We start from the raw sequence: 27,818 nt of genomic DNA, 5'->3' as shown, positions 1-27,818 counted from the left end.
TAAATTCTCCGTCAGTCTTGAAAGTTCTTTTTGCGAGAATTACCTATCATCTATCTACATGTATAGTTTTACTTTGTTTATATTTAGAACATTGTCAATAATTTGATTAAAAGAATCGTAGAATCACAAACTTGGGCGTCTACTATGGGGGATATTTAATGGGGATCTAATTTTTATAAATTCTTTAGACGAATCGCTTAAACGATAAGAAATAACGTTTACTACGTTCATTCGTTGTACCAAATACCATTTTCGTATAAAGTTATCATTTGTAGCTTCTTTCGTATATTTCTGTAATTCCTATATCGAGTTTTCGAAGCATAGGTACTCGATGATTTTGGATCGGTCGATGATAAATACTTGTTCGTACTTTAAGACTTTGCAAACTATAATGGTATTTCATTGTTACGAGTCTATGGCTGCGTAATTAGATCAAAGCGCCTATGCATCTCGATTATAATCCTACTCGATTTAATAAAAAGAAAAAAGAAAAAAAAAAAAACAAAATGTCTCGGGAAAGTGCATATAGAGACAATGTGAATTTGTTATTCATTGAAAATTTTGAAAGGTTTGATATTTTTATTTCTCAAAATTAACGCTTGTGATTGTTAGAAGATCAGCGTGTAAATCTATCGTAGTATGTATATTAGTTATTGGCAGATCGGTATCCTTCGCTATCGTCGGGAAGTGTCTTAAGAACGAGATTTTTGTTTCGTCTTAACAATTTTTTTATTTTTCTACTGAAAATGTTATACAAATAATTTACACTCGTAGTATCAAAAAGTAGTTTCTTTGACATTGCTAGCATCGATTGTAGAACTTCAAATCGTTAACTCGAATCTCCAACTTTGATTCGTCCCTTTTGAGATTTATACGCGAACTCCACATTGACAAGCATTGTTATGATTTTGCAGGCGGTAGAGAAGCCGAGAAACATAAATAATTCGTAGAAAGAAGAAAATATTTTGCAACGATGTACCGATTCTACCGGCGAGCGTTATTTCACTATTGTCTTACACCGTGGGACGCGGAATGGGAAGAATTAATTTGACAGCGCAACGTCGTTCTTTATCTCGTCGTTCTTCAACGAATTTCATCGCGTGATGTACTCGCGCCGTAAATAACGCGATAGAACGCGCATAGCTTGGTCGAAACTTGGTTCGTTTTCTCCATTGGTCCGCAAGACCGAAGAAAACCGTACAAAACCAAAACCGAACAATGAAAAAAGAAAGTTGAAATTGTGCCGATATGAATGGAAGGACAGGCGGATGTGCAGGTATATAATGGCTGGCAAGGAGGCTGGATTTCACGAAATATACGGTGATCGATGGGCAACGAACGTGACGAAGCTTCCTCCGCGCTGTCCACTTGACGCTGAATGCAGTGGTTGCGCGTGTAAGAGGATGCGTCGCGATTAATACGTCGACCGGCAAGTATGCAGGTGATTTGCAATCCAATCGACGAACGTCGACCATCGGCCGCCATCGGGCTGGTTTACATGGGAAATTTATATACGGACAAACACGAACGCGTTGGCGATACACGAGCTTCCATATCCGTGATTCCGTACATATTTACACGTGTCTCGCATCGACGAGCGCGCGTGATTTACGCAAACACTCGCGAGAACGGAAGACGCGTCAAAATTTATTCTCCCCTCGGATCATCGATCCGTCGATGAAACGAGTTAAGCCTCGCGATCGCCTATTTGCACGGCAAATTAATATATGTTCATCAGCCATTTCTCTGTTTGCCGGGACAATTTCGTTGCCCGGAGTACGGACGGGTTATGTTTGTGAAGTGCAGTCGTTTCACCTCGCTACCAACCCTGCCCACCGCCACGCCGCACCGCACCGCGCGGTGCCATCCAGTTCCGCGCCGTTTCGGGAATATCGCGCGGAGATGCGCGAACACGAGAATAATATAAATCTCGGCGAATATAAACTATATCGATGTCGACACGAGCAAACACGAAAATTATCCAAGTTATTTTAATCGTTCGAAATTTTATTCTCCCTCGAAGCATGTAGATATATCGGGGAATTCACGGTGGACGCGTCTAGCCGACGCGTTTGTGTGGAAAAATACGATTTATCTGATTCGCAGAGGCATTCCAATCCAGCTAACTGTTCGCATTACTCTCGAGTAGTTGCATCGTTCCCGTTCGAATACATTAGGAACCGGAGGATCAATAAACCCCCTAATGGCGAGGAAAATGGTATTAGGGATTTTCCTTTAATCCGCAAGCCTGACCTCGTCGCTGCTAAAATGTCTAGCTAACAGCGCATAGTTTTCTCCTAATAGTCTGAAATACTTTCCTTAATTGTTTCATCTGATACCGTTAATTTCGCAAATTGTATCAATTATAATTATAATTGTACATAGCTTTCGCTACACTTTTCCTACGCATACCCGATTATATCTTTCCTGAAAGACGAAGTTTGATTTCAAACGTTCAACATTAATATCCTGCTATAATACATATTATTCGCAATCGAATAACACGAAGCTTACTCGGCATTTTTAGGACCATCGATCGAGCCGAGGTGCCGTCGGTTTTCATGTGACATATGGTACGTGCCAAATGCATGGTGCACGAATAACGTGTCCACAGTGGTTTAGCACGTTTGCACATAAATATGTAGGTATGTGCGTATTAGCGATATATAGTAGTGAGAAAATAAAAGGGAAAGGCAGGCAGATTTAGATAAATTTAAGCGTGTAGTGAAAAGGATTATGAAAATTGCTATCACGGAGTGCTCTAGTATCTTAGAACGATACGTCGATACAAGCTTATCAAACTTGTACTTGTACTTGTAAACTTGTCAACCGATCATCGTGAAAATTTCAAATCTAGGAAGATGCTTTTAATATCGTCGTTTGTCTCCCATGTATCTGCATATTTTCCGTTTAATCCTACAACTTTTTCCCACCTATCTCTAATTAACTGATTAACTGATTAATCCGATTAATTATCGAACTAACTAATCGCCGCAGCTTTGGCAATTAAGTTCGTCGGTGTTTAGATTCAATTTAACCTGTTTGACGCGTTTCTCGCGTTTGTAAGCATTCGGCCATTTAATTACAGTTGATAATTTACTTTGAGAAATTTACTTCGACATCGCATGAACTGTTTATTTCTACGGTATCGTAAGATGTATTATGCGGATCATAAGTATTAGACCACCTATTCGCTATACTTATCGGAGACCTAACAAATTTTACTTTATTTGGTAATATGTGCCTTACATTATTGGACAAATATGATGCAAATGAAATGACGGCCATATAATAAAACAACTAGAAAATGAAAGCAGTGGAAAGCATCGAATTTATACTAAATATCAGAAGATGTGCTTATATCTTTATACTTATTGTCGGCAGTATATATTGTCGGCCAATTTTATGTGCAAAATAACGATAATAGCGCTGCGTGAGATAGTATTAACAAGGTGATAGGGAACCACCGATATTGCATCGATACGACGTGTGCTAATATCGATACGTGTATCGTTAAGTATATGTATGTACATATTGCAATTATGATTGGATATCCTTTGTGTATCTAATACAGATTGGCTACAATATAGCACATTTGTGCAACGTGGCTTTGTACGAGTGTACGAAGTACACGCGTGTCTGAAACGTCTTGAATAGGATTTGCAGTTAGGATTGAAATCTATTTCCATGACATAGATAGAACTTCTTCTATTTGTATACGATACGTACACGTATACATGTACGGCATAGATTTACCTATTTCGGATATAATAATTTTCATATAGCAGAGAAACGTTTACGTTGTTTTATTCGATTAAAATCAAAAGAAACTTGGTAACGAATCCGCGATATAGAATACTTACAATAGAGATATCCATGTCGTATGTAAGGTATAATTTCATAACCTATTTTCCATAAGTATCCTATGATATTTATGTAAGGATTTATGTGTATGCTTACGTATTAACTTACTCGTTTACTTTTATACTGTACTGTTCTCTGTCATTGCACCATTACATTGTCACGAAACGATTCAGAATATTCGTACAGGTTGTTAATTTTATTAAAGTTACCAAAATGAAAGAAAATTTGAAATCATTGTGTCGCAAACTACCCCAAGCTTACTCCAAGAACCCTTTTCTACGATAAAAACGAAATAAAAAATGTATAAAAACGAAGCTTTCCCGGTATTAAAAATTCTCCAAACTATTCAGTCGAGAGAAGAGAGTAATATCCGCGCACAGCATAAAATATTTTCCGTTATTCATCGATCTCTGTAATAATAACGGGAGGAAACTGTAAATGCTTCTCGTGCCAGTCGTAAACGGAGGAGTCGTAAGTAAAAAATACCGGTTAAAAAAAGGATGCGTTGTGCCGAGCAAATAGCGTTCGTTCGCATTCACGACGTTTCGACGCGCGCAATTTTTAGCCGGAACATTTTTTCACGCAACGTTACGTTTGCTCGGTCGCGTACGTGAAGTATTTCAACGTGCACGATGCAAACTAGCGCGCCTATACAAATGGAGCGACGAAGTACTCTCGTTGGTAAAATATTAGACTTGCCGCGCTCGCAAAGTGGTCGAGCTATAATGCTCGTACAAACAACGACGGTGGGCCTGGAGGATAATGACGATGACAGGGAAATGTCGCGTTTCGAAAAAGAACCGTGCGTTCCCTGCGACGAATGGAAATCAGAATGCGTAGAAAATCGTCGGATGGCCATGCGGCGTGCGCCTGCACATATTGCAAAACGGTCGTACCTGTCGAACTCTATCATCGCATAAAATCGGCCTGCAGGCGTAATACCCGTTCCGCTGCGTCCAATGGAAATTGCTCGTGATCCTCCGACACTTTTTATGTTTCCACCCCTCTGCACTCGCTCGTTCGTTCTGGCTTTTTTCTTCACTGCCGTTGTCTTTTTCTGTCGTTTCGCCAGAATCTTCCCTCTAATACCATGTACTTTATCGTTTTCAGCTGAGCTACTACCGATGTAGCTGGTCCACTAAAAAATTCATTAGGTGGATAACGCGCCCGTTTTACTTCTTATTTCACTCGTAGCGCGGGTGATTCTCGTAGAACAAATGAACTTTTCATAGTCCCTTAAATTGCATCGTTCGACGATGCCGTCATCTGTTAAAAAATAATTCTGCTTTTTATAAACAAAGTATATCGTCGTCTTTGAAACGATACCAGTCGTTTGACCTTTTGACTCTGTAATAAAACGATCAAGAATTAGATTAGAATGTAGAATTTTGAAAATAATTACCTCTTTACCCACCCGTTTGCTCTACATTTTTCATATCAGATACAAATAATACGTACATAACGATTGCGTCATTTAATGGCTCGTTCGAGTATATCTCAGCGTATACCGCTAAAGAGTTAACCGTTCTCTATCGATAACTGTCTATTATTCTCTTTATATCTGACGCATATTGATTCTCTAATTATACATATTACTGTATCGGCGCAATATCATTGGATTTCGAATCATTGTAGCTGATTTCTGTAGTTTGCTGTAGTTTCTAACATCGAAATCCGCATGCGATATTTCTAATGCAGTTTTATACAGACAGTAGGTGCGGCGGTGTCGACCAAGGGTACAAAAATATTATTTCACTAACATTAACGTAGTTTTTGTTAAGCTAGAGTACGAAGGAAATGCGGTAGCGAACGAGCACTTCGTCATTGTATACGTGACTGTTTTCTGAGTTATATCGGAAACAAAATAACAAGTGACACGTTGTATTAAAAATCAAATTTCTCATACATATCACACGTAAACGAGTTATTAATACAAATTTCCTTATTATTATTATTTATAATATTATTTATAACGCAACGTTATAAATTTTGATATTTTGGTCTCTTGTTAATAACATTTTTGGTAGAATTTTGCGGTATAATTGCATTAAAAGAGATTGAAAATTTATTACAGTTTCTCTGGTAGGTACCTAATAAATACTGTCATTAGTTGTGCGAAGCAACGATGCGATGAATATACGCGTTGATACACCATACCATGTCGAATGCAATTTAAAACGAACGGCGCGGGTGTTAATTATAATTTCTGGCAACTCGATGACTTTCTATAAATCGCCAGTTTGAAACAGGCCTCTGCAGCGCATTTTTGCTGATCGAAAATGCATCGTGGAAAAGCTCGACACGTCTGGGAAAATAAATAATTGAGCGCTTCGAATGAATATTCAATAGGCGGCGACTCGTATTTACCGTTTATTGCTGATACGCAGATCGTCCACGATATCGATTTTCTGTACTGGTTACGATAATCGATAATCCGTAGGTGGCTACTACGAGATATTAGAAATTTTATTTATTAGAGGTTAACATTAGGCTTACGAATCTTCGTTACGTACATAGGTAGTGGGCGATACTCACGAAAGTGGGAAATCGTATGCGGCGAAGGTATTGGCGCGTGGATTGGGCAGATGTATCGATAAGCGAGCAGGGTGTTGCCGTGCGTAAATCCGGCGTCAAGAGTCAGAGATACGGAATAGAAGGGAATCGTCGAGAGAATCGTAGAAGTGGTAGGTGCATTGCATCGCCGGCTGCAGTTGGCAGGATAACGGCAGGATAGGAAGAGGGGAAGGAAAGCGAGAAGTTCTTGACGTCTGCGCGAGGATCCTTTCGACGCAAATCCAATTCGACAAGCCTCGTACGTAACCTGCAACGCGTCGTCAAGGAAATAAATCCAGTGACGAGTGTCTAAAGCAGAATTCCGCTTAGAACAGCCGGCAACTTGCCGAGACTTATGAGAAAGCATCTATCGTCATTAATGCAGAAAGCACAAAGGAAGGGAAACGTTCGATTTGCTGCCATGGAGAAATTGACGAAAGTTTATTCTCCACTTGGTTATGTCTGAGATTTGTAGCTATTGTTAGAGTTGTCTACGAGGGGATACCGTGCAAGCCACGTTCCGAGGCTGAATCAAGCTGAACAACATATTCGAAACGAATGATCGTAAATTTGTTAAGGGGAGAGTAACGATTGAATTTGCGATAAAATATCAGAGGCATCGAGAGCGAAGGTGAATCGACCGAATAATTCGTGAATAGCGAATATGCGGAAAGCGTAAAAAACGTAGCTGGAAAACTTGCGAGTATCTACCTACATACCTCTATAGAGGATAATTTTAGCAACTAGGTCAGACTATATAAAGTTTTGTACTTTTGATCGAGTTCTGCTACGTTATGACATAAGGCGTATCCGCGCACTTACAAAGCACGATTAAAATCATATGACTTCCTTTACGTAAATTTATTCTTCCGATTGTGTTCTAAATGGAACGTACAAAACGATATGTATCTTTTCTACCGTTTCAAAATTAGGTTCCCTAGTTCGACGTGATTTCCTAAGTACGCATCATAAAATAAATATTTTATCGAATTTTAAATCACGTAAAACTGTAAATTAGCTTAAATAGCGGGAAAACCGTACTACTTACGGGATGCCTCGAAAAATTTAAAAGTATAAATTTTTATACCCGGATAAATGTTCTTTCTTCATTTCGCAAGTAGATAATCTCTTTTTTATCTAACCACTTTTTTAAACCATCCTATATAGCAGAAAGAGAAATAATATTTCGATTGACAGAATTAGCGGCAACGAAAATGCCGCTCAATTCCGTTTCTGTCGACAATTTAACTTTCTCGGTAGAAGAAAGTTCTGATTTCGTTGTTTCCTCCGCGTCCCTTCGATTCAGGCGAAAAGAAATTGTTCCGGCAGTATTCGTCAATTAAAAATTCCGACTGGCTGCCGAGCTTCCCTAATTATCGCCGGTGCCACGAACGGTATGATGGGTTCCTCGATCAGCGACGGTTAATTAAGAAACCGTGGTAATCATCGACGAGTTTCGAGAACGAAGCGAACAGTCTGAAGAAGGAAGCTTTTGTGCGGACGCTTACCGCTGCCTCGTTGTTTTTTTATCCATCAACTTTCTTTGTACCATTTTCCCGTTTTCCTTTTACTTTCTTTTTCCACGTGAATCGGTAAGAGTAGAAAGGTAAAAGAAGAAGCAAAGATGGTTTCGCTAAATCCGTTCTCTGTCTGTTGCCTATTGACGGCTATTTCCTCCAGCTAAATTGATAATTGTTCTCGCTTCTTCCCTCGTACTTCACCCTCGCACTTTATTTGTTTGGTTTAGCAACGCGCATCCTTTCGTACGTTATTTCGCGCTAGCCAAGGATGATATCTTGTTTCGTTTCTAATATCGTTCTATCTGAACAAAGAATGATAGAAATATCGGAACATCGTGGAGGTTATTGAGTTTTGGGTGGGATATATCTGCAATGGACGCGTTCACCAAGTATCGTCGTTTAACCCTGCTACGTCTTTCAAGTAACGAAATATTTTGTAAAATAACGAAATATAAAATAAAAAAGTTGACCTGTAAATAATTCTGTCGTAAATTATAAATGTTTGTGATTTACTTTATATGTTGTTACTTCTTACACGTTAATTACGCGATCGTTATCGAAACTTATAAAATTTAGTTTAAAGTGTAAGCTGTAAAACATTGCAACATGAAAGAGAACCGCGCGTTTGCTGACATTCGGTCCAGTCAGTTGAATATTACGCGATCTTTCTTTCTTTCTTCCTTTCTTTGCGTAATATGGAAAAATTGCAAACACCAACCAAACTTTTATACCGTCTTGTACAACCGCATGCGATTTTTTAACGCTCGAAGCGACGTAGTGAGGCACATTTGATCTAAATCCGGCTTAAAAATTCCTCGTCGTTTTGCATTCGATGCTACTGTCGAGGAAAGCGTAAAACTGTCGAACGAAAGAATTGCGAGAAAAAGGTTGATACGATCTCGTTTCTAGTTTCGTTCCTCGCGAGAGCTTTAATAGACCGTGAATACGCGCGAGTGGGAGATTTTAATACGCGAATGGATCAGCTCGGTGGAATCGACGTATCATCGCGTTGCAGGAAAATCCGAACGAACCACGGGCGACGATAATTGTCGCTAATTACGCTTCGTGTGTCGCTTTTAAGCCGGCCGAGGACCACAATCGTGTTTTTCCCCTCCTTCGAATAACGAGGCTCGTTAACGCGCTCCTTCTAACCAGCCATCGGAGTTTCTGTTCATCCGGTCGTGCTTGGATCGATCTAGCATCGGTGTCGTCGTGTTGATTGTGTTTCACGACTTGCACTTACCGAAACCACTCGTGTCTGGCCGGTGTTCGTTGGAAGAGCAATCGAATCGGTCGTCGAACGTTGTTTCTAAAGAGACGTTTAAACGAATTTCACTGTTTTCTTCGTTTCTCGTCGACGCGACGGTTCGACATAGTTATTTGAACAGGACAGCAGAGACCGGTTTAATGAATGTTTTCGTTGATGCTTGGGTACGTTGTGTAGCTGACTCTTGAAAGCCAGCTACGTACGCTCCACGAGAATGAAGAAGAAGTGGTAACGATCAGAATTGCTGGTTGAGCATTTGATCGAAGGCTTTTTTATGCATTTGCTGTGTCTCGATTTTATACCGCTCCGACAGTCTCTCGACGTGCTTTTACACAGAATTAAATTAGAGAATTTTCTACAAAATTTCCGCTTGAAATTACAAATTGGTCAAATTATTTTACAAGGGATAACTGTTCCATTTGTTCTCCAATATTAGCGCGATAAAGCACTCGAGCGTTTGATCGACTCGCTGATTTTTAAAATAGAAAGAACGCACTGCGGCGAACTTTCACCTATGAACGTGCAACGTGATTTTCTTCGTCGATAGCCTTTAAAAGTAGAATACGCGTGCTGGATCGTGGTAAGTGAGAACGAACTTATTATTATAATCTTATCTTGCTACATTTTATGTGCGTAGTTTCCACAGGGTAAAGAAATTGTTACCGATACCCTTCTACCCTTGCTTTCTGGTCATTTATTTCTTCGTATTCGTAAGTTGTTTCGTATTCGAATTATTTATTAACGGAGAAAACATATCTGTTGAAACCATTATTTCTAGAATAATACGAAACATCTCATTATGAGAAAACTGATTCATCCTATATGTACTAGATACTTCATTAAAAATCCAATAATGCTAGAAATACGCGATCCCTTTTAATTAAAGGTAATCTGTAAGCACAGTGATAATATTCTGTATAACGAAGAGAATATATATCCGACGAGAATATATGCATCTACATATTGAACGAAATCTGCCATATACTCGGTCGTCCTGCGCTGTATTTGAAGTCGTATATCGTCAAAAATAGGATATCTTTTTGCGATAAGCGCTAATTATAAAATTTAAGCAGAGATTTACAGGTATTCACGTATAGTACGGTAGTTAGATTTCAAAGTACAGAACCAGTACAAAAACTGGAATTTGATCCCGAAAATTAATAAAAGTATATTATTCGTACTTCATAACTAAAAGAAATATGGCTACTAAAATAATCGATAATTAATCAAAGGTATTACATGTTAATATCACGTAATGTTTTCTCTTCGTCGTTGCTAAACGCTATTACACGAGGTCGTTTTGTTCCCAGCAAAATATATTCTCGTCTTTCTACTATTTAATTTAATTAGGTTACGTTAATTTAGGTATGATCTCTGCATAGCCTATTTACTTCTAGTTTACTTTCTGTTTCATCGAAATAGCTTCGAGTCGTTGTTACTTTCCTATAGCGAAAGATATTCGAGTGTAATGGATCGATGCTCGGCGAATTAAGATCGAATTAAAAACATGGATATCTCGAAATCTGAAACGATACACGCGGTTCCCCGAATATAAAATATCGAAACATCGTCGAGTTGTCGCTTGTAAGAGATCTTTGTCACACGTGGAAACGCCTCGCGAGCATGCTGCCGTCTTTCATTCGGTTCTATTCAACGGGCACAACGATATTCTCATAGCCACGAAGGGCTATGAAATTTTCCCTTACATTAGTGCCGCTAAATAACAGTAACGTACGACAGAAAGCAATCCTATTACAAAGGAGGTTCCGTATTGTGGAACGCTTCCCTCAAGTTTCTCAATTAGTCACGTTCATCGCCTGCAGCCAGCTTTAATGCACGACGCTGCGCTCGAGTCGCATTTTCCATACGGGAGGACCTTTCTCGTCGCGCGCGCAGGTGTATGATAAAACATACTGGCTCGTTGTTGTCCCTGACAATCGGTTACCGTTAAATAGTCTTACCTGTAAATACGTCAAGGCACACTGAGCTTCGACCGAAAATAGATCAAACATGGGTACGAAAAAAAGAGTCGTTCAGCCTTTGTTATAAATATAACGATCGTGGTCGTGCGAGATAAAGAGAAAGAGAGCGTTTATGAGATTTATGAATTGTGAAAATAGACTCGACGAATACGTATTTATTACGATTTGAACCGAGGTAAGCATATCGGCATGCGATAAGCCGATCCTTGCGATACTGCTCACATTGCGCAATATCTGTTGAGATGGACAACCGCTTTTTCATTTCACAACTTGATAGTAACGGAGGATTGTTAGAGGAAAGAGTTTGAGTCGTGAAATTTCAATTCAGACGTAGACTTATTTCATACGAAAATTGTACGAGACAGGATCTACGAGGCGTGATATGAGACGCGTCAATGCGACCGATCTATCTTCTCCGAGTTTCTTCGAGCTCCACCTTTCTCTTCCGAGGTTGCGTAAAACGTGATCTTTTTCTTCTCGGGTTTCTGAAGATGCTACCCTTCGTTAGCTTCCCCTTCTACCCTTATCAGGAAATGTTTCGCAAATGCAAGGCGGGCGTGAAGAATAGGCAACAAAGCGGATTTCCTCGACCCGAGTCACCAACTCCACGTGGAGTGGTTTTCTACACGGGAATGCTCTTTTCCGAACGTTTAACAACTACGTGTTTTATGACATGCTGCTATTGCCATGCTATTGACATACGTTATTTGCTATTTAGTTGGTTATCGATTTTGGAAGGGCCACGGCCGCGTCTACGGCTCTTTCGTTATAACGGATTTTCCAATTTCTAAAACTCTGATTACGATACGATAGGAGAAATTGTGCTAATTTCCGCCTCTATCGACGCTAAACAAGTTTCGAAAAGTTATTTTGAAATACATTCGTGTATGCTTTATTTGGTTGTTCTATCAAAAGAGTGGATGTTAAAATGTAAGAGATTCGTGCCGTTATTTAGGAAAATTCTCGTCCCACAGGATCTGTTCGGTTTTCAGCGAATCGCAATCGAAAACAGCTAAACACGGAAAGGCGGATGCGCAACTAATTAAAAGCAGCATGGAATAATTGAATATTAAGAATTCTGCTTGACAAACCGGTAAGTGGCTGAGTGAGATAGAGGGTTGAAACGACGGCCGCTGGAGAAAAGGGAGGATTGTCAGAGCACGTGAAACGGGTTGTGACTGATTTTAATTAAAGACAAACATCCCTCTAACTCGACGACGCTCTTTTGCGGCCCACTCGGGGAAACAATGGTTCTCCCTTCGGCAGGGCAGCTTGTTCTTTCGCTCTCGTTCCCCTCGATTTTCTCCCTTTGTCTCTCCTTTCGGAGCCTCGTCTCCTCGAGTTTGCCCGATTTCTCACGGCACTTCTTTTCTCACATTTTCCGCAAACGATCCGACCTAACTGCAGCCTGCGCAACCCTTTCGAACGGGAAAGCGACAAGAAACGGCGGATAGAGGTGGCCGGAAGCGAAAAAGGAAGAGAAATTTTCGCGAAGGAGGAAAGAGAGGGATAGAAGAAGAGAGACAAGAGCCACCGTTGGATGAGCGTAGATGATTTTCAGACCAAGTGCTCCGGGCTCTCATTGGCGAGATAATTTGCGAAGAGTAACGCCAGCTTGCTGAAATGATCTTCCATCTTCGTCCCACCATTCTCATCCGGATTCTCTCTGGCTACGTTCGACGTTAAGGGTAGATACAAGCTTCCAAATGGGCCACTTTGAGAGTACACTCGACGTCAAAATAGACCGGCCAGCCCGTAAAAGTTTGAGAGGGATTATGAAAATATCATGCCGCGATTATGGAGGGTTAAAGGAATTTCGTGAAGGGATAACGCCGGAGAAGAATATCGAGTGCACGCGGATCTCCTTCGTCGAGACGCCGCGCTGCCGCGCCACCGCGCCACCGCGCCACCGCGCCACCGCGCCGTAGGGCTATAGATTTTCTGGACCTAACGTAGACCTAACGTTGCATGGAAATTCAAGGTAACTTCTTACCGAGAGAACGTTGTTTGCATCTTATTAAAGAGACAAAATGTTAAAAACGAAGGATTATTTAATTGGAGTCTCGATAGGTAATTTATGACGATTATTATAATTTATAAAACAGATATTTGTACGAAGGTCATAGTTTAGAAGAAATATGTTTTCCTTGTAACCGTTCGATACGCTGCACTGTTAGTTTGTCGGTCTTGAACAGTGCTTCGAACGGTGTAAACAGATTTCTCAAGGTACCGCTACGAGGAGACTAGCTCGAAAGGAGAGATATATTTAACTCAAGTTCAGAAGTAACGTAATACGTGGCTTAGTTAACGAAACAAAATGAACATTAATGAATAACGAATGAAAGAGGAAAACGATGAGAAACGGAGGAGTAAAAGATTAGTCGGTGATATCCCCCACGTTTCATCTATCTTCTTTATTGCAAATTCGACCAGTCAACGTGACGCCATACTCTGGGCGCCAAGTTACGACAAATGAGTACCCTGGAATTCCATTCGACGCCAGTGGAAACGCGAAAACGTAAATCGCGACGCGATAAATGACTCGGATAAAATAAGCTTGGTTGGTGAGTTGTTGAGGGCTAAATTATTAAAGCATGTTTCACCCGTAATTGTTATTACGCTCTGGCGTTATGCTGTATTAGCTTTTCCTCGTTCTGTTGTACTTTACTTGACGAATATGATAGTAATAATGATTTCTATCACCATGAATTGCGATAGTTTCCCGAGAAACTGCTCGTTATACGTCACGTTGTGTATCTGTTACGTGTTATAAAATTCTCTGAATCCTGTCCCGGTTCTATCCTGACAATTTCCCGGAATCTTTTTATATTTCAGTGTTTTAAGAAAACCTTTAATATAGAAGTAAAATGAAAATTCAATAACGCTTTTTTCTTTATATCTTATCGAAGCTGACGATATCTTTCAACGTCAAGGAAATAACGACGAAGGAGACAACGAGTCATTAGTGCAGAATCGAAAGATGTTTAGACAAATTACACGTTTATTCGTTTCTCTATTTTTAATTGCTTATTAAACGTGTATCGCCTGAAAACTGATATACTCGGAGTAATTTATCGACGCGTGAAGCTACTGACTAATATTAATTGCGAGCTAAAAGTACTACCGATATTAACGATCAACGTCTTTTGACACGTTTGATTTTCCGCAAATTCGATAACGATGCTATGTAACGCAGGAACCTGTGCATACCGCGCGGAGAACTTGCTCGTTGTCGAAAACGAAGTTGACAACGATAACAAGATAAACGACCAAACTCCTGCTGTTCCAGTGATTGCCGCGATAACGAAATTTTCCAGAATCGGCCGGAATGAAATTAACATCTATCGATTACACGCGACGAGGAGTTTCGTTGACTCATGAAAATGTAACGGCGAACAGTTACGGAAACTCCGATAGTTTTCTCGAAACTTTGCCCGCTGTAACTAAATTTCATCGAATCAACGAAACTTTTCGTTCGTTGTCGATCGTCGTTGAGCGAATCGAGGAATTCCGGAAAAGTTTCGAGATCACGGCTCGCGATCGCATAAATGTCTGCGAACAAGAGGAGTGTATATCGGAACCTCGAGGCTTCTCAGTGCACCGATTGGTCGCATTATAAGAGGAAAGGAATACATTATCTTACCGATGACAGAGATAACGTTTTAGAAAGCTCCGTCCCACAGTTATATACATATCAGTTATATTTAAGCGAAGTAGAAATAACCAATCTTTCAGAAATACCTTAAAATTTATTCTTTCCTATTTCTTTTAAACATTCTTATAAACTTTTGTATCGATATTTTTTAACCCTTTGCATTTCGAAAATTTTTCATTTTATTCAATTTTCAATATTTTTATTTTCTTCTCATTTTTTATCGGCGAAAACTTTCGCATTAAAAACAACAACTTTTACGTTACGAGTGTCGTTATTAACTGTTATATGATATTGTATAATACTATCATTTAACGCCTCCTCCCGCCCCGTGGATACAAACTATTGAGATATTTGTTGGTATCTACCTAAAACGGATAACTCCGATACTACGTATAGAAAGTTGCCAACCAACATTAATATTATTTAAAACGTTATTTGTGACTACGTTAATTTTCCATATGTAGGAAATGGACGTTTTATGAAATACCGACAGTGTTTAAAAAGCTTTCGAATCAAATTTCAAAGGCTTGGGATCAAAATGTTTCTTTCGTTTTTACATGACGTAAGTAGGAAAGTAGGGCAATAATTTGTTCTTATAAATCCTGCGTAAATGCTACTATCTAGTTAATTTTCTTTCGGTCGAAATTGACCGTTTGCCTTTATCGACAAACTTCTCTGAGATTTTCGTACAAACACACGGAGAACGTAATGTTTTGATCCGCCGTTGCTATCGAGGGAAACGATTGTCTCCACTTACGAATGGATAAACAGAAGGGAACTACCGGAAAGGAAACAGAATTTACAGAGGCTAGATTAATTCCGGGACACTGCGACTGTGCTAAACCCTCCGTAGATTTTTTCACCCTCGATTCTCAAGACGCTTCGAATTTCCGTCGTAATCGAGCGTATCGCATCGAGCTCCCCTATTGGCCGAGATATGTTTCCTACCAGGGATGTTGTGTCCTTAATGTGTTTACCTTGGCTCCTGACCCGGGTTGAACCGCTTTCCGGCTTCGCTTTTCGAATACACGCCAAAATGTAAAGGTGTTTACCCGTCCTTTCGATCGCTTTGCATCCCACGAAACAGAAACGGATACAGCTATGTACTTTATTAACTGATGTTAATTTATCGTTCAGACATATTAAGTATCTACGCGTGTGTATATTTCCTGAAATATATATTCAGAAATTGAAAAAATGTATTCGTCGTTTATTCCAGCGATTTTTAGGTCGTTTAATTTTATTTCCTTTACCAATAGATTTTCTTTGCTGTACGAATAGGGGCAAATTAATAAAAAAATAGGACTTAACGTCTTGCTTGATTAGTTATCTTAATCGAATATGAATACGGTTTTAATCGCTGGCTAAATTATGTATTTTAATCTGTGGACTGTTTCCGTGACTGCGACGTAATAACATGATAAATTTTATTTGCTTATTACGAAAGGAATTTTATTTAATTGAAATTCGATATAGGACAAAATCGTGTATTCACAAATGCGTCAATGCTCGCCAGATAAATATCGAAAGCCGAGTTTTCCGAAACGAGAGCTTTGTTGTATATCCTGTACAGCAGTAAAAAGCCAATCGAAACAATTGAGAATGAAATATTAGCCCAGAGGCGCTATTAAAGTTGGTTCGTAGAAAATCCGAACGCAGCGAATATACATGTAGCAAGTTCGAAAGAAGAATCGAGGCACTTTCTGAAAACAGCCCTCAGGCAAATAGAAGATAGTGGTAATGTATTTCCTAATTAAACAGGTAAATTGTTATGAAATTTTTATTCGTTCAGTAAATACAAAGGGAAGAATAAGGCTCTGTAAGAACCATTACAATTATCAATTCGAACGAAGCGTCAATTCATACGTACACGTACACGTTTTACAGTGTAACATAATTTTACGTAGACCGTGTAAGATACATACGCGTTTCCATTAAATTAATGCAACGTGTAGTGTTTGCAAAGACAGGCGCCACGCGAATCTACACGTAGTCATATCCGTACGTTTCAAACTCATTTTGACGTTGCATCAGGCTACGATGCAACGTCGATCTGCATGCTGCGCTGATTTAATTTAACACACTGTGCATTGCCAGACTCAGATTTCCAGTATCTCTTGTACAACGAAATTTCAATTGAAATTTATATCAAATGTTTCGTAACTTAAGCTGATATTTTACGTGAAACGTAAATTGGCAAAACGCTGCTTAAAAATAGCAGAGATGAAACGAGCAATGAAACTTATCAAAAATTGTATAATATTTTAAATACAATGGTTAATTGTGGCTTCGTTTATATTTGTGATGATATTAATATGAGAAAATATGTTCCCTCGAATATCGTGTAATTTAATAACGCATTGAAAATTTGATGCTGTCATGGTGCCAGGAAGCGTTAAAGAGACGTTAGTATTACAATCCGAAGGTAGTATTTAGGACCTTTAGTAATATGAGATGAGGATGATGATGATGATGATGATGATGATGATAATAATAATAATAATAATAATAATAATAATAATAATAATAATAATAATAATAATAATAATTAACGTTGTAAATAAAAATTGTCTATCGGTTGTAATCCTTCTATGTTTAATTGTTTATGACTTCGGAATACGTCTGCAGTTTGTGTCAGACTGAAATGAACGCAATCAGTCGAGATTAGGTAGTAAGTTCTAACGTATAATACTTGCAATTTCGAAAACAAGAAACAGTATGAGGAAGAATATCGATATGAATGTAAGTAATACGCAGTAACACTTGGGAATGTTCCAACCATGGAGCAGCGTCAACCAGAATTGCTAATTCGAATTAAACTGTTGGCGTTCGCGTTACCTTGATGTAACTTTGCGAAATGCATCGGGATCGTCTAACTCGGTCTGAGCATTTAAGATGCATCCACTCCCTCGACATTAGTAGTCCGCGGTGAGTGCCAGTAGTGGCTGCCTGTTCATACGGCAGACATGATTTTCTACTTAGCAGTGGCAGAAGAGGCAGCCATCGACGCTTCCCCGAGTGGAACCCATAACCTATCTTCTTGTTTCCTACCCTCTTGCCCATATGCCGTCTCGAGTCCCGCGGGAGGAGAACAGGGCCACCGTTTCTCCGCATTTTTCCTTTCGCGATCTCAAACCCAAATTGATAGATCGCTCCGTGACCCACTCCGGAGCCCGATCGGTACGTACTTGCGAGGAATTTGCGTAAAACTTGCGTTTGATGGATTCCACTTCGATACTATTGCGTGGGAGAACAGAGACGCGCCATGGAAAATCCTGTAGATAGACGGCTTAAAAATTTCTCTCTTTAATACCAAAATGATATATCGAAAGATAGAGTTTCTTATTTGCAACAGTGTACAATGTGCATTGTACACGTTCAATCCTTTGCGCTTTGTTTTTTGCATCTGTACAGTTATCAAATTATGTATGTATACGTGTATTTTCGATTTAGAACTAATTACCGTGCAAGTTATTTTTAACAATCGTTAATTAAAGGTATCGTTGAACTAGTAACTAATCACACACAACACACGGTAATTAGTGGTAATCCTGGTTAGTGGATATCTCTACTACGGCAATCAATTACGATGACGAGGGTGCAATCTTACTTTGTCTGCTAATCTTACCAGATAAGAACATCCACCCCATCTCTATTAAGCTGCTCAGGCGCCGCGCTACTCTCGCAACGGCCAATTCTTATTCCTGGCAAAGACAAACGGATTCTTCCAAGATAAAAGCATACGAATGGAAGGTTGAACAAGAAGTTGCCATAATCTCGGTAACTTAACGCGAGCGAACGTTTCATAAGAGGACCGGGACTTGATTGTGTCCATTTGTTGCTCGCTCGAAGCCGCCATTGTGGAACTTAATCCACCTGAGTTAGCTGCACGTGTTCCTCGAGGGATCACCTAAGATATATCTTGTTGAAATATTTTCTTGGCCGCACGAACACATCCTCGCTAGTGATGGGCTCAAGTACGTCGCAGGTAGGTTCAAACATTGACCGTCTAGATTCGAACGTGTACAAGCATCTCGAGAAAGAGATTTCTCTTAAAATCGTTTCTCTCGACATCATCGAAAGCCACTAAATTCTACAGCCTCGTTCAATAATTGACTATATCCACTAGAATATGTTGTACCGCTTTTCAGATTCCTATGACTCTTCTAGTATCGAGGTACTTGTAAGCAGATTTTCGAAACTTGCCACTGCGACGTTCGGAGTTGGGAAATAGCTTACGAAGATCGGATACTTGGTAGATACATCGAATGATTCATATTTATGAGGATGTAATCCCCAAGTATTTTAGAAAGCACTATACACCATGGATATTTCGTGTGTTCTTTCATATCGTGCATTCGTATGCGTGCAATTCCGTGCAATATCGCGCAAATTCGCGCAATTTTGCATTTTCAATTTTCCATTTTCTCAGAAATACCTAAGAAGCGTTGGATCTGATTCGGATTCCTAATTGGGATCGAACTTGATCCCATCGCTAATCTTCGCATCCCTTTGGTGTACGTGGTGTCGCGTTCCACGGTGCTGGAACAGTGCCACGCGATCACACATTTTTCCCCCAACTGACTCGCGCCACCGTTGCATCTGTACGTGCAGCAACCCCTGTTCTTACTTTTACGCGTGCTGCATTCCTGCAGGTATTTCCGGACAGATCCAGCTGATAAACTGACGTGTAAATATGTCGACGATTTTGCATCGAGCGTATCTCGAGGCGCGGCTACTTTGGTCGTGTAAAATCCGCTCGAGGCTAAATGAAATTATAAAATTCAGACAACTCGCGTGTGCCAAGATTTAAGCTTCGATCACGGCAAACTTCTTTTATGAGGCCTCGTTTGTCCTGCCGTGCAATACGCGTTCGTATAAAACGTCTGTGAATTCGTTTGCTGTGTCCTGTACGTTGCGTTGCGTAGCAGCTTCGTATCACTTTCGCAAAGTTAACTCGTGTTGGAAAACAGATGGATCGATTTACATGATCTGAGAAAGAGCCTTTGAGTACGAATTTCTAACGCTGATTAGAAAATACGACTCGTTCAACCACGGCTTTTCGTTTTCTATGCCTATCGCGTTCATCGATCATCGATTTAGGCATGTAATTGTATGTGAACGTTAGAAGTGTAAATATCAGAAATAAGGATTAATTTAGGAATGGTTCGATGCGAACGGTGTTGTGCCGATCGTGCAAAGAGCAAAATTCATCGTCGAATACGTCAGGATAAAATGGAAACGCTAGCAGATTAATTCGATCAACTTGATGCTCGATGCGGTTTGATATTCGACAAACTGTCACATCGGAATCTCAGTGTTGATCTTTCTGTTAGCAAGTGACGCATCACGAAGTAGAAAGTTACTTAATCCTCTTATTACGTTTACCTTCGACTACGCCGCCTTAAATTTGCTCACTAATATTTCGCTGTACTCGTATATCCGGAAAATGTCAAGCTAATTATATAGAATACCGCGTTATAAATACGACTCATTCCAAGTTATACGATACATCGAGCGTGGTGCTCGAGATTCAATGGAATACAGCTTTTCGATGGAGATTACAAAGATTTCGATCGGATCATTTTATTAATAGGTACATGCATTAAATTTTAAGATATACGCACTATCTTTACATAACACACACGAGAAACGATCTTATTTAAAAAATAAAGAATAACGTTAACCTACACGTGTACGTACATTCAAAGTTCAAACTATCACAAAATTACACGTAATTAAAATTTCTTCAATATTTTTCTGTACAAATGTATTTTTTTGGAAATTGTTGCTAAAATAGTTATATTAATTGTATTATCCTCTACATTCACCTTGTATCCACGTTGTATCTTGTATATATCGCACACATATATACAGTTCCGTTCGATATTTTCTTCATTCATGTTACGTTTTCACGTTCTGCAATAAATCACGGAACATTATGAAGGTTTTTGTAAGATAACGTTACTTTCTTTCAAGTTTTCTTCTTGAAATATCGATTCGGAAACTTCACAGCTAGATTTACTACGTGCAGGATATGAAACGTGATCTTTTTGAAGAAACGGCAGTAGTAACGGTCTGTTTAAAGTCAGACTTATTCTTAGATCTGTAACAAACAATCGACTATACTATTACAATAGTATATTCGGTAGTAGTAAATTAATATTTTAATAGGAATAGAAAGATATCACGAACGATTGTTTTAATGGAAAAGAGAGTATTTAAAATAAATTCGAACACAGCTTGTAGGAGGTATCATACGTACTTGAAACATATAAAATTTCTTCGCTTAAAATTGTTTCAGCTTGTCAAATGTATTTCTCCGCGTATATTTTTCCATCGGTAGACAACGGATGTTTATGCAAATTCATATTTCTAGGAATATAATTTAAAAAATAGGACTTGGACATTGTAAATATTTTCGCGTATTATGTGCATTCTATGTATTATCTGTAGCATCAAATTCCGCGTAAAAACTAAAAGTTTAATTCCCACGTTTGATTAAAGATGTATTATCGATATCTAATTGTTGCGGTACAGAATAATTCTACGATACAGAATTCGCAAAGTCACGACGCCGCGTGTTGCTCCACAAATTAGCACCTCCAAGCCTGTCAAATCACCATTCTATACAATAGAATTCACTCCTAACGAACCAGTAGTTTACTCGCGACACAGTCTACAATTTTGTAGCTTAAGTTGCTTCCTGCAGCACTTTGTGCCTGGGTGACACGACGATTATAAGACGCAACAATTTCTCGGCACGCTATAGGTAAACCTACTGAGAAATAGCTGATCATTTAAGTAAAACAGTTACCTAAGAGCGATGGTGTATGCGTATGCATGTGGCCGATAACGATAACACTGCACCTATTACCCGCCGTGTTAACTTATTCGCGAGAGCAGCGAACGTTCCGACTAATGAATTGTCAAACGACACGAAACGGTGTTCTTCTCCGAACAATGAGAAGTCTTCGAACGCTTCCTGTCTCCAGATGCTGATGCAAGGTTCACGAATCGATGAACGCGCGATTTGCTATCGCTAAATGCTGTGACAATACGAACAATTTGTATCCTCGAACGAAACCTACACTCTCCGACCGACGGAAGAACAAATGATTTTTGCCTTACGTCTGTTTGGAGACAAACGAATTATTCACTCTGATCGCTGAGAGACGTTTACGAATGTAAAGCTCTATCCAGACTGACTACTCACCGATATTCGACTGTATAAACGCGATCGTTGAGATATGTCCAATGGAAAAGTTACAGGAGACTAGCCTTGTCGGACTCGACCGAGCTCACAAGCTCCAAGCGAAAATCTCCAAAACATGCAGCCTGACTGGTTTTCACCGAACGCGAGAAAAATCCAGTCAGCGTGTTCGCTGGATATCACTCGTGTAATACCGTGCGACGCCGTTGGTGGAAGGAGGATGATCGATACCTAGACTTAGACGAACGTGAGACAAATTAGGTAAGGATCGCGAAAGTTCGTTCGAGCGATCCTCGACCGTTACGCGTCGCTAATAATACTCGCGTTTATGGTACTCTCGGCTATTGAGAATGTGACGGACATAGGAAACGACGATCTGAAAATTCGAGAGTATTCTTCGTGTTGTAGACGATGGATGGAAGGAAAGACAGGATTACTTAAAAAAGTAATATATAAAAGTAACTTTATCAAAACTCTACATTTCAAAGCTAATCTTGAAACTGGACTCGTAACTGCATTCGTATCGTAAGCTCGATATAAATCGTTGCACTCAACGTAAATCCTGTCGTTTAAACTGCTTAAAATTATTCTCGCGGGAAGCGTATCCGATAACACTGTTCACTGAGAAATATCATCTGATTCATATTCTACGAAAAGACAGTCCATTCGGGACGTGCTTTACATCGACCAGATTTTAGAATCGTTTTTCTCCTTCGTTCATCCCTTTCTCCCTGGGAATGCACACGTATTCCAGATCCAGAATATTTCCTACTCTTAAAGGTATCTTATCGCTCACCTTTTTCTCCTATGAGCGCAGCAATGTGCGAACACATACGCGTGTATACGAATAGAGATGCATACTTATTCGAAAGGGCTTGTCGCGAGCCTGATATCGAATTGCTTAGTCGTACGTGAAGCCAGACGGATGACGTACCGATCGCCCGAGGAAATTCAGATCGTCTTGTATCTATTCTGTCTACGAGATTTTCCGTGAACGAGACGGGAAACGTGTGCACGATCCAGCTTTCCTTCGGAAATTCGTAGATCGCGATCCAGAATCCAGAAGACGCGCGACGAACGGGAGAACCGAGAAAAAGAAAAAAAGGAAAAAAAGAAAATAAAAACGTGGAACACCGAGAGAAGAGGAGGATGGATTCGGGTGGATTCGCGTTACAAAATCCGTCTGTGAAATACCCACGGTTATTTCGCAGTGTATACCCTCAAGATACGATCTTATCGCGTGGCAAACGTAGCGACGGTAATCGCTGGATAAGTTTCTTCCAGGAGCGGATTGTTTGCGAAGTGATAGTGTCAAGGACGCGGGTTGGAACCCGCTCGAGCGCCCAGGATCGTTGTCGCCGTGGCTTAGAGATAAAATGAGACGTAGATTAAATGTAACGCGGTATTCTGGATAATTACCACTCAGAAACTGAAAATTGAGCTGCGCAACTTTTGAACGGATTATTTACCCTTGTCGTGTAATTACACGTCACGGTGTTAGATTATACTTGGCTGGATAGCAGAACTACGGGTGATTTGTTACAGCCTTTTAGACGACACCTTGTAATTAACGTTCGTACTACGCGTGTTTCGTGGATACCGGTAAGCCATTAGTTTAATACTTTCGGCTTGTACGAGCTTTGGGTACGAAATCGTATTTTATCGGTAATCGTAATGGTCTTGAAATAATAAACGTGATTTGTATTTTACGTGTATTTCTAGGTGGACGATAACACGTTAATAAGTGAAATATTTGTAGGGGCTTTTGATAAGGATGGCTCTCAAGATCAAACCCTATCGCTTAAGGCGAGTAAACTATTGAATAAGAGAATATAAGGTAAAATTACACGACTCAGACTATATACGTCTTCGTACTAGCTCTGCTCTCTTTTTTCTTCTTTTTCTCTTTTTTTTTCCCGCGTGGAAGAAACCTTCGTAGGACCCCACGTCCTCTGGCAGGAGGACGCAGAATAGTGCCGCATTACCAGTCCTGCCCTAGTCGCGTTTTATGTTAGCCTACTTAAGACGATCTAACTTCATTTATCTAACCACGACTCACGCCTCATATTTCCTTATCAACGCATACGACGAATATAATGGCATATGTTTCAAAATCAACCGTTTTTAGGAGTTAACTGGTTCCTTAAAGTTAATAATCCTGCTGTTATCACACTTTCCTGTAAATTACTTCTATAGAACACAAACAACGCTAGTTTTTCAGTTCGATAACATTTTTTATATTCCTAAACCATCAACTTTTATTTATATTTCACCCCTATTTCCCCTATACCCCTATTCCATGTTCGTTTTACGATACGAATGTTTTTGATTCCGCAACATCAAACTCTGGACCAAACTGTTTCTCACAAATAACGTAATAATTAGTTTATTATTAAAATATTGTTAGACATTATTATCGACGGTACGTGTGTGAAATGTACGTTTCTACATAATCATTCCCAAACGTTAGATCAGTAACTTTTGTAATATTTCTCCTAGTTCGAATTTCTATTTTAAAAACCATACAAATATTTTGATTATTCGTGAAACTTCGACAACGAGTTTCTATAATATTATACTTCTGTCATAAATCGTATTAGCCTTCGATATATTATGCACGTTATTAAAAATTTCTTCGCTTCTTCATAGAAATTGGTAATGTAAAATTAAACGGATGATATTAAGTCGTGAAATGCGAACTTGGAAGGAAAGATGTTTCGCATGTACCGATCTGTACAACCAGTAACATAATACAACGAAAATAAGATAAATAAATAAGCCCCAAAACTTTAATGAAACTAGGGAAGCAATTTAAACTAAAATTTATTACAACTTGTAAAATTGATAACGTTCTCCTCGTACTTATAACTTGCTCGGTGTATAGGAGGTGTATTTTAAACGGCATTCTGGTCAATGTCCTCGGCAAGGGGAGGTTTACACGTGTCCTATGATCGGTCGATTCACGAAGACGAATGTACTTAGAACGGGAACTTTCGCTCTATCGTTGGTGTGTGGCTGGTATTGCCTCTTCATAATTGATCAACCGATCGATATGCGTTGCTGTTTTGCTTTCAGGGCTCGAAGCTGAGTTATACTACGTCAGGGAAGGAGTGGTTAATACGTATGCGATGAATTTCGTTGTGCCTGTGCCTGCATACATCGCGGATCTCGAATTCTCTTGGCAGAGTCTTGCCGGACATTCAGTATGTATAACGATAATAATTATATCGATGGATTGTATCGATGTATTACGTTTGCACGAATCTTTGAACGAATGCATGAAATCGTATCTGAAAGTTGACATAGACTAATATTCGTTTTACGAACAAGATTCGCAATGCGGATAATAATGCGATGCCATTTTCAAGACAAATAAAATATCTCCGCGCCATAATTTCTTACGTTGAGAAAATTGCAGTTATTACTCTTTTAAAGTTACAAATCGCTTCATCGCGAGTAGGCTGCTGATTTTTATGCGCTTACGGAAGATTTAAAGATGCAAAAATATAAAAATATCCGAGGTATAATATTTGTTTTATCATTTACTAGGTAAGGTAATTCTTTATTAAAATTCATTCTTTTAATCATATTGATCAAGTTTCACGGTTTAAGCAGACGTAGCGAACGCAAAGTATATAACAATTACTAACAAATTATTTAGAACATTATTATCTAAAAACTGTTCTGTTTATATTACTTCGATATCTAGCAACTGTTTTTAATATTTTTATTCTTCCAGACGTTTATTGCATATTAAACGTGTCTGCTAATGTACCACGATCGCGAATAGACGTACGTTACAATCATTGTTTATCTCTTAAGCTACGTATATAAAATTCTCCCTTTCTCTCTGTGCTTTTCGCTCCAAATGTACCGGACTAAATTTTCGTTAGTCCAAAGGTAACTAGGATATTTAGGTGTGTCCAGAGTCTAGACTTGGACAGTTGGCCACATTCGTTTCAACGCACGACCCTTCCTCTCGTATCCCGTTTCTCATCCACTTCCTCTCGCGCACTCGTGCTTTATCTCGGTCCTCTTGCTTTATTCGCTAAAAGAGATCCATCCATTGTGGGTGCAGGTTATAACTGCCTTTCAGGATACGACTAGAGACACGCATAACGGTACACGTAGCCTAGCACAGCCGAGGAAAATGCTCGCACCGGCCATTAGCGAGGTGCAACAATGCGGAACAAAGTAAACACGTGACTCGGTCGAAATGGTAACTCACGGTATGCTCGTTTACGTTCCCGGGACCGGTAGTAACGGTTCGTCACGATGGTTCACAGAGGGATGAGGAAAAGGGGTGAGTTTGTCGAGTGGAGGGGCTACACGAGGGCTGTATCAATACTCTATCAATATGAAATACAAACAGGCAGTATTCGAGGGGAGTGGGAGAAAGGGTGGCTGATACAAACCGTGCGGTTCAGTTTTGCATTCCCTTCGGTCACCAAGGAAACCGAACGCGCCGTCGAAACCCTCCGAAACCCTCTGAAACGAACAGCATCGAGGAAAACGCGGAAAGTCGTGCGCTCTCCCTTTCCACCTTCCTCCACCTCTCCTCTCCTCTCGTTCCTTGCTTTCTTACCCCCTGTGTCGTGGAACGCTAAACGTCGAGGAAACCGAGCCTACGATACGTGCTTATCGTTAAGCGGTTCGGTTCTCGTGAATTCCGTATTAATTTCTGACGAGGGGTTGCTCGACTTTATTGCCGGACGTAATTGTTGGTTTAGCGTCTTGAATGTCGAAGACGGGTTGGCAGCCCTTATTAATGGTAATTGATCAGGATGTTGTTTAACCGCGCGGAGCTGCGTGTTCCATGGAGGAGGCAATTATACGAACGATAGGAATCGTACAATCGTTGGACGATTATCGCCTCGTTGATGACGCCTTTGCCAGTGTTTACCTGGCAGTTTTAATTTCAAACATCGTGTTTCAATATGAAGAGCAAAGTGCATAAACGATTTTAAAGTAGCGGTATCATAAATTGTTTTCGATTTACTTATAAATTGTGTTAATTAAATTACTTGGTAACTTACAATTAGACAAGGCTTTCATAATGCTAACGAAAATAATTTCTATTAATTAACGTCCATGTTACGATTAATACTTCAACGAATTCTTTTCGACCAATAACTGTCTATAGAGTGGAGACCGTTGAATATAGATAATACGAAGTTTTTAATGAAATCTGATCCTATATATTTCAGAGGACGATATTCCGAGTAACTTTTCCCTATACGTGCTACTATCGCCCGGCTTTAATTTTCGAGATATTTCAAGATCGGTTTTAAATTTGGGCCAAGTAAATTCGGTCCAGATACTGGATCAAAAGATAACGTTTATATGAAATTTTATAATATATTATTATTCGTTAATTGGGAACACTTCGGTGATAATATCGTTGAAATAAAAATTCAGCGATACACTCGGCATGACGCTGCTCTTTATTCATTCTGGAGTAGACAGTAGCCGTCCAGCAGTACTAGCGTGAGATAGTTTTCAGTGAATCTATCGATATACGAAATGTTGCTCTGCGTCTTGTTTGTCTGTTCGTCACGTACATACCAGCGCAACTAGAATCAGCAGATATGTATACATATCCTGCACGCGTAACCTAACGATAATCACGCACGATGTCAATTTTTCAACTACCTATTTATAAATGATAGCAATCGAATTTACGATACACTCGGAAAATCGCATGAAATAAAAATGAGGTCGTGCTAACTTTACCGACTGCCTCACGAAGCTGCGACCGTGTATT

At 39.6% G+C, this 27,818-nt stretch overlaps 1 protein-coding gene across 1 annotated transcript in view; it reads left to right on the top strand.

Moving 5' to 3' along the window:
- The window catches only part of LOC117209455 (tyrosine-protein kinase Drl), a 99,500-nt gene that overhangs the window by 10,978 nt on the left and 60,704 nt on the right, over window positions 1–27,818 (top strand). Inside the window, exon 2 of the mRNA XM_033451530.1 lies at window positions 25,130–25,257. Coding sequence (XP_033307421.1) covers window positions 25,130–25,257 — 128 coding nt within the window. The remainder of the gene's footprint in view (window positions 1–25,129; window positions 25,258–27,818) is intronic.

The sequence above is a fragment of the Bombus bifarius genome, unplaced genomic scaffold, assembly GCF_011952205.1.
Source record: "Bombus bifarius isolate JDL3187 unplaced genomic scaffold, Bbif_JDL3187 scf7180000008176, whole genome shotgun sequence".
Classification (NCBI taxonomy): domain Eukaryota; kingdom Metazoa; phylum Arthropoda; class Insecta; order Hymenoptera; family Apidae; genus Bombus; species Bombus bifarius.
The sequence above is the reverse complement of the archived record's forward strand: the minus strand, read 5'-3'. Positions and strand labels throughout refer to the sequence as shown.